A 15,928-nucleotide genomic window follows, 5' to 3' on the forward strand; every position below is an offset into this window, starting at 1 on the left:
TGATATGTATGTATGGGTGTTTTTTTGCAGCAAATTATGGATATGTTGTATGATCACAAAAATATATATATATATAATATATAATATATATATATATATATATATATTTATTTATATATATATATATTAATAATAATAATAATAAAAAAAAAATCTAGAAAAAAAATGACAGGAGAAAATATTTATATTTTACTATATGTAATGGGGTGGATTTATTAAAGGCACATAAAACTTAGAAGTTTGCAAGTGTCTGGACACCTAAATACCATATGCAATCTGCTTTAGTAAATGGAGCCCAATATCACAGCAAATAACAGTACATAACTATTTGTAGCTTAAAAAAAAAAAAAAAAAAGTTAAAATAAAAAAAAAAAAACCCACACAGGCTATTGTAAAGATTTTATTTCAATAAAATGTAATCATAACATTCATCTTAATAAAAACAATGTCTTAAAATTACAGTTCAATCGTTAAAGGATAAAAAAAAAAAACATCATCACTTTGACCCGTGTAGTGCATTCTGGCCCAGCTGTCCTGATCCTTCAGCCATGATCACGCTGGTAAAATTGTCTAGTAGTTAATTTCATTTTCACAGAACCCAATATAGAGCGGCTCTGCTGATATTCCACGCCTGGAAAAAGAAGAAAAATCACAATCTGTATAGAGGCTGGTAATGTTCATATTAATTTTTTATTACCTATAAATGAACAGTGTCTGCGCTAATACAGTATTTCAGATGCCAGAAAATCTATTTCTGCTTGGTTGCCATGTACAGGACATTATTACCATTGTTTTCCATATTGAATACAGCAAAACCTTGGTAAAAACCTTTTTAGAAGACAAATAAGATTTTTAAATAAATTTTGACTTGACATACAAGCGATGTCTTGATATACAAGTAGCGTCATGTCACAACTGAGTATAAAAGAGAAGAGAGGCGCCTCTAAGTGTAGCAATATGGTTACATTTAATGAAGGTACAACATTTAGCAACTCATATGGTTGATGATTAAAACAGGCACATCTAAGTATGCAGGCATCTGGGGTAAAGCTGTCCACATAGACCGTCCTCCACACCATCGTCATCCCTTCCACGCTGTGCGCCTCGCTTCCAAATCGCTCTACTGCAGGGTAGTCTTCACGGTCACGATTGCAGCCTGACAGCGGTGAGAGCTGCGTTGTGGAGGACGGTCTATGTGGACAGCTTTACCCCGGATCCCTGCATACTTAGATGTGCCTCTTTTAATCATCAACCATAAGAGTTGCTAAATGTTGTATCTTCATTAAACGCAACCATATTGCTACACTTAGAGGCACCTCTCTTCTCTTTTATATTTTGTAGCTCCAGCTGGATTTTGCTTCTAACCCCCTTGTGGAGGCTGCCATTTGTGGGTGGATATTTTATGGTTACACAACCTATCACATTGCTATAATCTTTTTATATAGACTATAAACTGAAGGATTTATGAATAAATGGTCGTGGAACGAATCATCTGAGTTTACATTATTTCTTATGGGGAAATTTGCTTTGATATACAAGTGCTTTGGATTACAAGCATGTTTCCGGAACAAATTATGCTCGCAATCCAAGGTTTTACTGTATGCCCAACAGTTTACAGGAGAGACATGCATGCCCCATGACCTGAGCACAAAATGTGCTAAATAGTCCCATCTGCAACCCAAATCTTAAAAGAAAACCAACAGGAATATGTAAGATTCTGAATCTGCACTCCTGGACAGTTGTACTTTGCTTCTCAGAAAGGACTTAATTTGCAGAGCAGATCAAACAGGCTGAAAGAGAAAGTTCAGCCCGTGCATGTTGTGTTATCAATAGCAAATCCTAGTACCTTTTCATATGCATCCCTGCAAGTCTGAATGCCATCCATATTTCTGTTCTGTGTAAGGCAGGTTTACACTTTTCTGTATGGGGAGAGGATCATATAAGGGAGCACCTGATCCAGCCCCCATGTGACAACAGAATATTTATAATAGTGTAGCAATAACTCACGGTGGAGCTGCTGGTTTAAAGCGGCTGTTACCGTCACCTTCGTTACCTCAATTTCACCAGAACCGGGTCTAGGGTCCCGTTGAGCTTAATACCAGACAATGTAGGCACTGGACACTTGAGTATCTTTTTTAAGGTTTTAATAAAGAATAACTGAAGTAGCAGGAAAGAGGTAGAAGAGTTGCAGGGAAGTTCAAATACCTTTTCTTGGTGTAGTATTAGGAATTGGAATCTTGTAGATGAATGTATTCTCCTTTTAGAGTTGAATCTTTGCCCGCCCGGATAGGTTTCTCTCACTAACCTAGCAGCCAGTACGCAGCACAAACAAAAGTCTCTGCCACAGACTTGAATGGAATAGAAACCCGTACGATCCTCTGCCACAGGATGTAATGGTTTACGATGGATAGTAAACACAGCACTAGAACCTTTAAGCCGACCCGGCAGTACTATGCGGTAGGTTAACTTTAGGATACGTCCTCCAACTGAGTCACCAGGCCCCTCTCCAGACCAGCACTCTGCATGATCCTTCCATGACGGGTCCTCCCCTGGGATCTCCTCAGTTGTCCAGCTTCTTCCTGTAGGACAGACAGCACAGGACCATTCCTTCGCCGCTGTGGTAGGCCCCAGACAGGCTTCTGGGCCCACCCACACACTGCAGCAACGTGGTCCTCCCGGTCAGAGGACCACGAGGTAGTACTCCTAGCACATACCTGTCGGCCAGGAGGGCCAGCAGGTAGAACGAAAGACCCTAAAACATGGCATCTGTCCCATAAATACCCTCTCCCAGAATGCAACTCGGACGACCACGTCCACCGAGTTATCTCTGGGACAGAGGAGCACTTATACACTTCAACGTGTTGCCTTTCCAACACCGACAACGACACCCACAGGCACAGTGTGAAACTACACGCAACACAGCCAAACTGGAACAGAGGCTAAATCTGACTATGTATAAACAGGTAACCCACTAAATTTAACTATAAGCGGTAGATTGAAAAATCTACCAGCGCTACAATAGAATTCTACAATTCCAGGTTATCGGCACTTAATAGATTATTGCAATGACCTTATTTCTGCTGAGATAGGCAAGACTAATAATGCATCAGCTCTGCCCTGCTCTGAGATGATTCCTGGAGTGAGGGGAAATCCCGATGTGAGAGGTCACAAAGCTTGGAATTTTAAAGTAAGCATAATTTGGAGGCAGGTAAGGCTGCCAATCATAGTGATGAGCCCAAAATTGAGGAAGATGTAGAGCCAGGCTCTAAACCACATGGGCTGGCTGACATCTGCATATCACAGTGCGTTAGCATCTTGGGCAAAAAAAAAGGTAACAAATTTCACAGGCAAACGCCTGAAATTACAAATCCGAGGGATTTTCCCAAGTTAGACGACTTCTAGTATGATATATGCTTTAAGAGTGCTTCGCTGCAGATCAAAATGTTTTCAAGCAGCTGTATCTTCAAAATGTGTGTTCTCCGAGGGCTCATTCACACTTGTGTGTTGTGCCAATGTGTGCTAAAATACATATATGTTAAAGTGTGTGGTGAGCAGAGTGAAATATGTGCATTTCATCTGCTCTGGTGTAGCATTGGCAGCCCATAGATAATACACAGACTGCCTTAACGCAATGCACGTTAATGCCTGTCATAACATGTGGTAATGTGTATACATTAATACACTGCAACAGATTGCTTTAGTGTGAATGGGCCTTACAAATGTGCATTCCTACATAGTACATGTAGCAGCAACTCTGAGATGCAAGAAACACAGAGCTTCCTAGTGAGCCCCATTTATTATGGTACTATAGTTTTTCAAGCACTTAAACCAGGGGTCTCAAACTGGCGGCCCTCCAGCTGTTGCAAAGCTACAAGTCCCATCATGCCTCTGCCTGTGGGAGTCATGCTTGTAACTTTCAGCCTTGCAATGGCTCATGGGACTTGTAGGTTCACAACAGCTGGAGGGCCGCCAGTTTGAGACCCCTGATTCAAAGTGATTGTAAAGTCAGAATTTTTTTTTTTTTTATCTTAATGCATTCTATGCATTAAGATAAAAATCCTTCTGTGTGCAGCAGCCCCCCCCCCCCCCCCAGTACTTACCTGCGACCCATTTCTATCCAGCGATGTAATGTGAATTGGCCATCCAGGGAGCTCCCTCCTAATTGGCTGAGACAGCATTGGCTCCCGCTGCTGTCAAACTCAGCCAATCATGAGAGAGAGGTGGTGGGGCTGAACTGCAGCTCCATGTCTGAATGGACAGACGGAGCTGCAGCTCAGCTCAGGTGCCCCCATAGCAAGCTGCTTTGCTGTGGGGGCACTCGACAGGTGGGACCCGAGAAGAAGAGGATCTGGGCTGCTCTGTGCAAAACCACTGCACAGAGCAGGTAAGTAGAACAGGTTTAATATTTTAATAGAAAAAAAAAAAAAAAGGAGACTTTACAATCACCAAGTATAAAAGTGTTCAAACCATAAATCAGTTATGTGGATAAATCAGATCAAGGTAAATATGACAAATAAAACAAGCAGTTTGTAATTCAGGCCAATATTATCTCCCTAAAATATAAAATATCATTAGGGGTGGTCTGACCTGTAACTCTCTCTAGATCCCACGACAAAAAAAAGTTGGATCAGTCAGTGCAATGGTCAGCCTTGTTCTATGGTGTGAATGTGTGGAGTCACAACATAGTAGATGGTTTAACAAATTATTTAGAGCATTAAAATCAGGAAAGCATAATTTCCCTTGATACGTTTTCTTGGAGGACTTACCCGACCATACGACACCTGTGTACAACCAGCCTGTTATAAGCATCCGGCAAGGAGGTCACTTTTGCACTGCTCCAAAGTCTTTCTGCAACCGCACTTGCTCTAGGCCTGTGTGAGAAGAGAGGAGATTTAATTCTGTTTATATACTGTAGCATGACAAACAGGGTAACATAGCAGAATGGTACATTCCTAACTACACTATTTAAACATAAAATCAAAAGAGAAAAAAATCCGGCACCACATCATCTCAAAATTCATGTTTTAGCCACCCAAATGCATTATTTTAAAACGTTTCTACATTAAACCTCATTTGCCATGTAGTCGCCCACCCCATTAATTTGTGCAGATCTTCTTGCAAGGTTTCCACATCCTGCGGAGAAGTTATTGCCCTGCTTAGCTTAGTATCGTGCGCAAATACTGAAATTGAGCTGTTTATCCCATCCTCCAGGTCGTTTGAGAATAAATTAAATAGGATTGGTCCCAGCACAGAACCCTGGGGGACCCCACTTTCCACCCAGACCATTTCGAGTACTCCCCATTTATTACCACCCTCTGAACTCTCCCTTGTAGCCAGTTTTCAATCCATGTACTCACCCTATCGTCCATGCCAATGGACCTTACTTTGTACAGTGAACGTTTATGGGGAACTGTATCAAATGCTTTTGCAAAATCCAGATACACCACGTCTACGGGCCTTCCTTTATCTAGCTGGCAACTCACCTCCTCATAGAAGGTTAATAGATTGATTTAGCAAGAATGATTCTTCATCAATCCATGCCAATTACTGCTAATGATACCGTTGTCATTACTAAAATCTTGTATATAGTCCCTTATCATCCCCTCCAAGAGCTTGCATACTATTGATGTTAGGCTAACTGGTCTGTAATTCCCAGGGATGTATCTTGGCGCTACATTGGCTTTTCTCCAATCAGCTGGTACCATTCCAGTCAGTAGACTATTAGTAAAAATTAGGAACAACGGTCTGGCAATTACTTGATTGAGCTCCTTAAAGGACCCTCGGGTGCAAGCCATCTGGTCCCGGTGACTTAATGTTAGGTTTTCAAGTCTAAGTCTTTCTTTCAGACTAAATGAAAGCTTGTACTTCCTGTCTGATAACAGCAAGCCAGGAGTATGGAGGATTTAGGTTTCTAAATCTTTCAGCTGAGTGCATACATTTAGCTTCTTAGACAAAAAAATTATTTTTTTTCCCCCACCAAAGCAGATTAGGATTTTCATTGCTCAGTGCGGTCATGTGGCCAGTGCTAGCCAATAAGCATTATGCTATCTTCGGTGCTGTTGAGTGATGTTTTAAAGTGCTGGGCTGTTCTAGCCATTGGAGAGGGTGGCAGAAGATGGGGATCACATAAGGAACATGCAGTGGGGATTGCAGGGGTGGGGGGTGTTGTGAGTCTGTTCACCTTTTCATACTCTGTGAAAAGGTGAATAAACCCTTTAAACATTGCAAAATATGTGTAGATTTATGAATTCTAAACAACAATGTAACCAGCAAACTTACCACAGTCGTGGTGTGAGGTTTGTAGCGTCCACAAATTCACCCCATAAACAAGCTTCACCACCAATCACAAGCTTCTTCTGCTGTTCAGTCCCTGCAAGAACAAAGCACAAGTATGTCTAATGTCAACTGCAATAGAACAGATTTTCACTGTTGCCAACAATCACATTTTGGAAGAAAAAACAAAAAAGGCAGAAAACGTTAAAAAAAAACACCTTTATTTTGCTTTCTCAACATGGGCCTGCTGGCACACCTACTGCATGCAGGAGACATTTGTGTAGACTATGTACGAAGGTGGATGCAGTGGCTGCATGTCAAAATTTGAAATATGCTGAAGCATGCGCCAGTCAGCACCTTTTTTTAAAATGCAAGACACTACCCAGCCAGCATAGACACTATCTTGAATGCTAAAATAGACAGTTTTACCATGTGGGAAGTTAAATTAAAGTAGAACCATAGGCAAGACCTTTTTTCATTTTGGATAGAGCAAGAGAGGGTTATAATCCCGGTCAGGTTTTTTTTTTTTTTTTTTTTTTTTGCCATCTGCGCTCCATTGCAGAGATTTCCCTTCACTTCCTGTCCCAAAGCCAAACAGGAAGCGGGATGAAATCCCTGCAAATTAAAGGAATTGTTTTGGGACCCCCAGGTCACAGGGCTATTGTCCCTATTGGAAGATTTCCCCTCTATTACTTTTCTGAGGACAACCCAAAATTTGGGATTTTCTTTCACTTTCAATGATAATGGTAAACAGGACAAATAGAGAGAGTGTATCTCCTTAATAAGGGCACAGACAGCAATATAAACTGACAAGCATTCTAATCCCTCTGTACTCTATCCAAAAACTAAAAAAGTTTTGCCTTTATACTTTAACTATGTGCAAGATGCTACCACTTAACGACCACCCACCACAGATATACTGCGGCAGGGCGACCACTCTGCATCAGATCACGTACCTAGTACACTTCCAGGTCTGGGGCGCATGTGTCTGCCACCGGCAACATGCTCCCACTGTGATTGTACACAACGGGAGCCCAGCAGGGAATACCCCTGACTTGATGTCCGCCGGCAGCCGCCAATTACAGGGGACACAGGCATAATAACAAGCTGCCTATGGAAACAAGGCAGATTGACGTTCTGTCAGAAGGGAAGGCATTGATTCTGTGTTTCTGCAAAGCAGGAACATGGATCAATGCCTTCTTCCCCTAGTTAAAGCACCTCCCCCACAGTGAGTAAGCACAACCTAGGCACACAGTTAACCCTTTGATCACCCCTGATGTTAACTCCTTCCCAGCCAGTGTCATTAGTACAGTGACAGTGCATCTTTTTAGCACCGATCACTGAATTAGTGTCACTGGTCCCCAAAAAGTGTCAGGCGTCAGATTTGTCTGACGCAATATCGCAGTCCCACTATAAAAGTCGCCAATTGCCGCCATTACTAGTAAAAAACAAAAAAAACCCAAAACAAATAAAAGAATATCCCATAGTTTGTAGACACTAACTTTTGTGGAAACCAATGAATATACACTTATTGGGATTTTTACCAAAAATATGTATCAGAATACATATTGGCCTAAATTGATGAAGTTTGGTTTTTTTTTTACATTTTATTGGGTATGTTTTATAGCAGAAAATAAAAAATATTATTTTTGCAAACTTGTCAGCCTTTTTTTGTTTATAGAGCAAAAAATAAAAACCGCAGAGGTGATCAAATACCACCAAAAGAAAGCTCTATTTGAGGGAAAAAAAAGGATAACAGCTTTATTTTGGTACAGTGTCGCACACCATGCAAATGGTAGCTAAACTAGACTAAAACACAGTGCCGTATTGCAAAAAAACTGGCCTGGTCATGAAGGGGGGTAGAAAAAGTGGTTAACCAGTTGCCGTCCGCCCTATAGCAGTTTTACTGCTACAGGGCAGCAGCTGTGCGCCGGATCACCTGTATATATACACGTGATGCGCACTCCCTTAGTGTTCCTGAACAGGGGGAATGCAAGCCCCCCCCCCCCCCCCCCGGTCCATGATTTTTGTCCTAGACCTGCTGATCAGTTCTGGCGAATCACAAACCAGCATGTGCCTGTGTTTATAAAACACAGGCACAGGAAATGACACCTCCTCTCGTGGAGCCCTTTTCAATTCTAAAGAGATAACATCTACTGTGAGTAAAAGCACTACACTGACACAAAAAAAAAAAAAAGACATGGTTAGGCACATTTAACCCCATTATTGCCCCCCCCCAGTTAACCCTTTAACTGCCCTGTCACAGGTACAGTGTACAGATTTTTTAAAAAATGATCACTGTATGTGTCACGGGTGACGCCACATAGCATCAATCCCAGATAGCGTCATCTTGTCCACCACATTTACTAATGTTAACCCTTTGATTGCCAGTAGCACCATCACAGACACACTATAAACCTCCATTACTAGTATAGTGTCTGAACGGATCAAGATCTTTGATCAGATTTACAATAGTGTCCCCAAAAATGCAGCGTTAGCAGGATCAGCCCCGACACCTGCCAGCACTTGCGTTTAGCCCCTCCGCTCCCAACCAGTGCAGTGTTCATAGATCACGGTAACATCCGATACACAGTACACAAAACTGCAGCCTTAGCAAGATCAGACCTGATTTCTGCTGGCACTAGCAGGTACATTTTTTTGTATCAGTTCAAGCAGTCAGCACCTGACAGTCAGGTTCTTTTACCTGCGAGTCCCACTAGATAAATTTATTGGCCAAAATGTCCAATGAAAGATACACTAGTGAAGAGGCCTACAGGATACGGAGCATGGCAGATGAGAGCACTGGGGAGTCCTCACTGTCAGGATCAGAATACAAACCCTGCAGAGAGCAGCGGGACCCTGACAGATAGCTCCGACAATGAGACAAGAGGTGCCTGCTAAGGTCAGACATACCCGACCCCATACCCACATTGTTGAGGTGCTACAATCGCATGATGATTCCAGTTTGCAGCAGAGTGCCAGTAATAGTGTCACACTACCTTTTGGTGAACTGGCAAGCACCAGTGGCCTAGTACATCCTGCTCTTATACTGTACATACCAGCACTGCAGTAACACTTGGTGATGTGGAGGGTCCTATAAGTGCAGTCCTAGCTGGTACAGTGGCTAGCAAAAGTAGCATCCCGCAGCCACCAAGGATTTAAAACGCAGGCCTGTAGAGCCCCCTAGTGTCTTTCCAGATGTGCTTTCATACCCTGATTGACAGCCCACAGGTTCTGCAGCACCCGTACTTCCCCCATTCACTGTCAGAATTCAGATGGAAACAGAAAATTTTAATTTTTTTTTATTTTGTTTGAGCCATTTTTCACGGAAAATCTGTATTAATCGATTGTAGACCAAAGCAATTTATATGCCAAGCAATTTATCGGCGGAAACCCATATTCGTTCCTTGCCAAATCATTTGACTTGAAACGTATCACGGTTTCCATTTTAAAATTTTTTTGGGCTTAACCTTCAACATGGGCATTACTAAAAACAATGAATCGCGGTCATATTGGTCCACTGAGCCAATTCATCATATGCCCGTGTTCTCTGCTGCCATGGCCTGGCGTTTTATGCCTTTCACAAACAATGAACTGTCGTCCTCGGGGTGACCCTGGATATGATCGGCTCCTCGCAAATCACTTTTTTCCGGCCGCCTTGCATGCAATTTCTCCCTAGCAAGTGTGAAAGATATGGGGTCAAAATGTATAAGCTCTGTGAGAGGGCAACAGGCTATACATGTGATAGCTGGACTTACGAGGGAAAAGAGAGTCACATGGATCCCCCCCGAATGCCCAGACTACATGGGGAGCAATGGCAAGATTGTTTGGGACTTGGTATCTCCCTTGGTCCATAATGGGTACCATTTATAAAGAAGCGTGCCACTTTAGGCACCTTTTGGAACTGGCACCATACGACCAAATTGCCGGGCTTCCCCCAACGGCTTGTAAAATACCCGACTTAGAAAGGGGGAGAAATTATGAATTTCTCGCAGTGAAGTGAAAGGACAAAATGGGATGTTTAAATCCTGTCTTCCATTCACGCAGACACGACAGTCCAAATCACAATGGCGTCTGGTGTGGAGAAGCCCCTCTGTGTCCACGACCTTAACATCGGAGGGGTAGACTTGAACGATCAGATGATGAAGCCGCACTTAATTTCCCGTAAAGCCAGATGCTGGTACAAGAAAGTGTCTGTATTTATTCAGTTGGACATGTTCAAAGCTTTTATACTATACAAAGCGCTAGGAAGACATGGATCCTTCCTAAAATTCCAGGAAGAGATCATCGCAGCCCTTTTGTACTCAGAAGGTGCTGTGGCCCAAACTCCCAATCCAGATGCAATTAGCCGGCTGCATGAGAGGCATTTTCTGGATGGCATTCCTGGTACCCTAACCCAAAAAAGTCATGAAAATGAAGAAAAAAAGAAGAAGAGACACCCTCTTTTTTTTGTCCCTCCTGTCCTTGCCAACCTGGTCTCTGCCTCAAGAACTGCTTTTGTCCAGTGGCGAAGCTAGACATTCTCTCACCCAGGGCAAAGCATCAGTTCGGCGCGCCCCCCCCCTCCCCCCCTCCCATAATGGGACAAGATTAGGCACGAAAGTGAGAAACTCCCCCCCCCCCCCCTGTACACCTCTGGTCCCCCACATGCTCCTCTACTCCCTTACATGCTTCCGTTTCACCCACACCTCTGGCCCCCTCCCCCCTTCTCTGGACCCCCCGCAGGACTCACATTCTCTCCCTGTCTAGCTCTGTGCAGTATGCAGCAGGGGACAGGCTAGATAAAAGACATGATCCCAGAAGTGGATCCTTGCCAACCTGGTCTCTGCCTTAAGGACAGGTTCTGTCCAATGGCGAAGCTAGACAGTCTTTCACCTGGGGCAAAGCATCAGTTCTGGTACCCCTCCTCCTCTATTCCCCGCCCCCCCCATGCTCCTCTGTACCCCCATGCACGCCTTTGGTCCCCCACATGCTCCTCTGGCCCCCCTTATTCTTTGGTGCCCTTCATGCTCCTCTGGTCCCCCCCTGTACGCCTCTGATCCCCCACATGCTCCTCTGTCCCCCCCCCGCTCCTCTGGTCCCCCACATGGTACCTCCTGTACGCCTCTGGTCCCCCACATGCTCCTCTGGTCCCCCCCCTTATGCCTCTGGTCCCCCACATGCTCCTCTCCTCCCCTACATGCTCCTGTTTTACCTGCTCCTCTGCCCACCCCCCCCCCCCTTCTCTGGTCTCCCCGCAGGGCTCACATTCTCTTCTCCCTGGCTAGCTGTGCAGTATACGGCAGCGGACGGGTTAGATAAAGACATGATCCTCCGCACTGAGAAGTGGATCCTTGCCAACCCGGTCTCTGCCTCAAGGATTGCTTCTGTCCAGTGGCAAAGCTAAACATTCTTTCACCCGGGGCAAAGCATCAGTTCAGCGCCCCCCCTCCCCCTCTCGTAACGGGACAAGTTTAGGCAGGAAAATGATTAACTCCCAAGGCTATAGCTGTTGAGTCAGCTGTTTTTCCCCTCCCCCATGCTTCTCTGGAGTAGTAGTGGAGTAGTAGTATAGGGTACAGCACGGCACAATCTAAGGCACATATTCACACATGGTCTCTGAAGATGTTAGTCAGAAAACTGGCTATCGCATTTAGAGAGACCTTAGCCTGGAAAGTTTACAAGTTACCAAAAAAAAAAAAAAAAAAAAACACACACACTTTTATTGAGTTAGGCTGGGTTCACACCATTGCGAATTGGATGCGGGGTTCTCTGCATCCAATTCGCAATAGGAGATTTTTACTGGCTCTCTATGGAGCGGGTTCACTTATCTCCACTGTGGATCTGGTGCGAATTTGCACAGGAGCCCTGTGCGACTTTTGGTCCGTTTCAGCCAAAAATTTGGGCTGCAATCGAACCTGAAACTGAACCAGGACGCACTGGACCCCTTCTGAGAGTTGCATGCGGCAATAGTGTGAACCCAGCCTGCATGTTCTGTTCTTACTGTTTTATTGTTAACCATGGTTTGCTTTGCAGGAACGCCATTCAGCTGCAGCACTGATCTCTTTATTCTGACAGCCGCAGTGTTTGCTTTCAGAATACATACGTCCGTGATTGCACCACTGTAAGAGGAAAAGAACGTATATGCTGAAGGATGGGGGCCTGGGGTGGTCAGTGGGCAAATCAACCTATGCTTTGGGATATTTTTTTTTTTTTGCCAGAGATTTCTGCATCCACATAAATCAATGTGAATGGAGGAATCTGTTAGGTTCTTTTTTTTTTTTTATTTTTTTATATTCAGCCCATGGGCCGAACGAAAAAAACAAAACAAAAAAAAAAAAAAAAAAACCAAAAACACAACCATTGCATGTATGCCAATCATTAGAAGTGGGTGGATGCAGAAGAACCTTACAATATATGCCCAACATGCTGGACCCCCCCCACAAAACATTAAACAGTGATTACATTTGTGAAATTTGTAGTAGGTGCGGTGCTGGCAGGGAGCAGAGGAGAACGACACCACCTCCATTGGTGGTAGAGACCGGGGATGCGAGACCCCTCCGCTCCCACTACAGCAAGCAGGGACAGAAGTAGAAGTCCCTGCTAGTTTGAGAGAACTACTAGTGGCAATCGACAAGACCGCTGGCTGAGGATACAGGGGGAATAGCAGCCAGCGGTCTTACAAACAGGATATCACAGGGCAGTAATGGTTTTTCAGCAAGGTCAGCAGGCTATTGCAGAGGAACTACAGAGCTCAGAAGAAGATGGGTGGCATAGTTGGTGAAGGTAGGAGATCAGCAACACGGACATGGAAAAACTTTTTTCATGGAGTTCTGCTTTAAGTCAATCTAGCCATACAGCAATATACTCAGGTACTTTTATATCATGGTATACACAAGTTGTATTTTAATGATTTATAGATGCTCTGAATCATGTTATCCTCCTTGCCCATTCTACCATTTATTGAATAACTGTATATCCTTGTGTGTTTTTGGATGGTTTTACACAACAAAAACTTTTTACCGTCCATCCTTCCTTTCCAGCAATACCTTCCCCTTTCCTTACCCTTGGTGCCCAGTCACCCCCTTCCTTGTCCTTATTTATCCAAAAATTGAAAGGACGAAAATAAAATAAAAAAAAACACCACCACAGCGCGAGTTAAAAAGCCCGTCCCCGGCCAGCAGTTGCAAAGTATGACCTTTCCTCTCTGTGGGAAAGCAGTGGTCTTATTGCAGAGGCCTCTTGCTGAGTCAGAGAAAAAGCTCTTATCGCAGAGGCCTCTTGCTGAGTCAGAGAAAAAGCTCCTCAATAAGTTTTGCTGATTCTGGAGCTGAAAGGTCTGACTCAGTAGGCGGTGTGAGACATCATTCCTCAGAAAGCAACCCAGAGTCTCACTCTGCAGCATGCTGGAAAGAGACAGGCTTTTTCTACTTAGGCTGAGTGCTTTAGAAAGAAATCAAACTAAAACATTAAACACCTTTTGCTTTGCTGCATCTGGAATTTATTTAGCCAATTTAAAACTGAAGAGTCATTGGGCTTTAAAGTAAAGAAAGAAACAGGTAAAGGCAAGCACACAGCTATTCTCACATGTGAATAGTAAAAACACAACTAACCATGAAAGTTTAGTGGTTCAACTTGGTAGTAGTTCCGCCAGTCCTCGCCAATACGAATGTAATCTAGGTACCAGGGAGATGAGAGGATGGCAGAAAACCCTGCAGCCGTCACTTTGTACAATTCTTCGAAATATTTATCATTCTTGTACACTTCCACGATCGTGTCTGGATCAATCTGTAAGGATGCAATAGATGAGTGTTTTTAAAGTGGAATTGTACCCTCTCAATGAACAGGAGGTTATAACAGGGGTCATAGTACCTGTGTAGTGTGAGTATCTGAGTGTTGTCTGAGTAGTGTGTGTGGATCGTTAGTACTTGTGTAGTGTGTACTGTGTACTTGTGTATTGCGAGTGCACGTAGGTCTGTGAGTACCTGTGTATTGTCTTGTTGTGTACCTGTGTATTGTCGTGTACCTGTGTATTGTCTTGAGTATTAGTGCCAGGAAGCTAGCTGTTAGGTAATTTGGACAGGGTAAAATCCCCAAATCCTCACTAAATTTAATAGGTACGATGCCCGGCGGGTGTGGAGAGGTGACTCTTTGTACATCTTGCCGCATATATGCGTTCCTTGATCATCCGATCGAGGGCTAATACTGCTGTGCAAAATGTAAGCACATTGTTTCCCTAGAAGCCCAGGTTCTGAATCTGGGGAAGCAACTGTCAGCACTGAGAAGTCCCTCCATACTAAAGGTGAGCCAGGAACGTACACAGCAGGTGCCGGCAGGGGCCAGCACAGAGGCCGGTGGAGACAAAGAGGTGCAGGCACTAGCAAAGAGTAGATGGGTGACAGTTAGGAGGGGTAGAGGGGGAAGTGCCAGAGAGGCCGATCCAGGACTGGAGCATCCCAATAAGTATGCTCCATTGAGTGACATTGGTGAAACCAGTCAGGGACCAGCACTGCTGGAGATGAGGGACTCTCCTAGCTGCCAGGGGAAGAACTCCTCCAGTGAGAGTGGGGGGCAGCAAAGGGAAAGGAAAGACAGATTCTGGTGGTAGGGGACTCAATTCTTAGAAGGACAGAGAGGGCAATCTGTAACCAAGACCTGAAGCGCCGAACAGTATGTTGTCTACCGGGCGCTCGGGTTCGGCACATCACGGATCTTGTGGACAGATTACTGGGAGGGGCTGGGGAAGACCCGGCTGTCATGGTGCACGTTGGCACCAATGACAAAGTCAGAGGCAGATGGAGTGTCCTAAAGAATGATTTTAGGGATTTAGGTGCTAAATTGGAGGAAAAGGACCTCCAAGGTAGTGTTCTCAGGAATACTACCGGTACATCGAGCCACACCAGAAAGGCAGAGGGAGATTAGGGAAGTAAACAAGTGGCTGAAGAGCTGGTGTAGTAAGGAGGGGTTTGGGTTCCTGGAGGACTGGGCCGACTTCTCAGTCGGTAACCGGTACTATAGAAGGGACGGACTGCACCTAAATGAGGAGGGTGCAGATCTGCTGGGAATGAAGATGGCCAAAAAGTTAGAGGGGTTTTTAAACTAGGCGATGGGGGGGAGGGTCCAGAGACAGTGATAGCCAGCGCGGAAGATATTCCAGAGGGTAGTATTGGGGGCATTAGTGGTAGGTTAACCAAAGCTCAAAAACACAAGGTGAGTATAGTAGCAAGTCCTAGTTGCAATCTTGAAACACCCAATACGAGGACAATATACGTCCGGTCTAAACTATGTGGCATGTTCACTAATGCCAAGAGCATGGCGTACAAGATGGGTGAACTAGAGATACTGTTGTACAAGGAGGATTTGGATTTTGTGGGAATTTCAGAGACCTGGTTCAACAGCTCTCATGATTGGCTGGCAAACATTCAAGGGTATACCCTATACCGCAAGGATAGAGAGGGTAAAAAAGGGGGAGGGGTATGCCTATATATCAAGAATAATGAACAAGTGAATGTGAGAGATTACATCACTGAGGGGGCTAGGGAGGAGGTGGAATCTTTATGGGTCTAGCTCCAAAGGGATGAAACAAAGGGGAAAATAATACTGGGAGTATGCTATAGGCCCCCTAACCTGAGGGAGGAAGTGGAGACGGATCTCCTATCACAAATTGGATTAGCAG

The 15,928-nt window shown here is 44.3% G+C and overlaps 1 protein-coding gene across 1 annotated transcript in view; it reads right to left on the reverse strand.

Moving 5' to 3' along the window:
- Window positions 1-387: 387 nt before the first annotated feature.
- LOC141134725 (beta-hexosaminidase subunit beta-like) overlaps window positions 388-15,928 on the reverse strand; it is a 95,368-nt gene continuing 79,827 nt past the window's right edge. Inside the window, exons 11-14 of the mRNA XM_073624166.1 lie at window positions 13,866-14,040; window positions 6,280-6,370; window positions 4,767-4,871; window positions 388-631 (exon numbers count right to left, since the gene is read on the reverse strand). Of these exons, the coding sequence (XP_073480267.1) occupies window positions 571-631; window positions 4,767-4,871; window positions 6,280-6,370; window positions 13,866-14,040 (432 nt within the window). The 3' untranslated portion in view covers window positions 388-570. The remainder of the gene's footprint in view (window positions 632-4,766; window positions 4,872-6,279; window positions 6,371-13,865; window positions 14,041-15,928) is intronic.

The sequence above is a fragment of the Aquarana catesbeiana genome, linkage group LG01, assembly GCF_042186555.1.
Source record: "Aquarana catesbeiana isolate 2022-GZ linkage group LG01, ASM4218655v1, whole genome shotgun sequence".
Classification (NCBI taxonomy): Eukaryota; Metazoa; Chordata; class Amphibia; order Anura; family Ranidae; genus Aquarana; species Aquarana catesbeiana.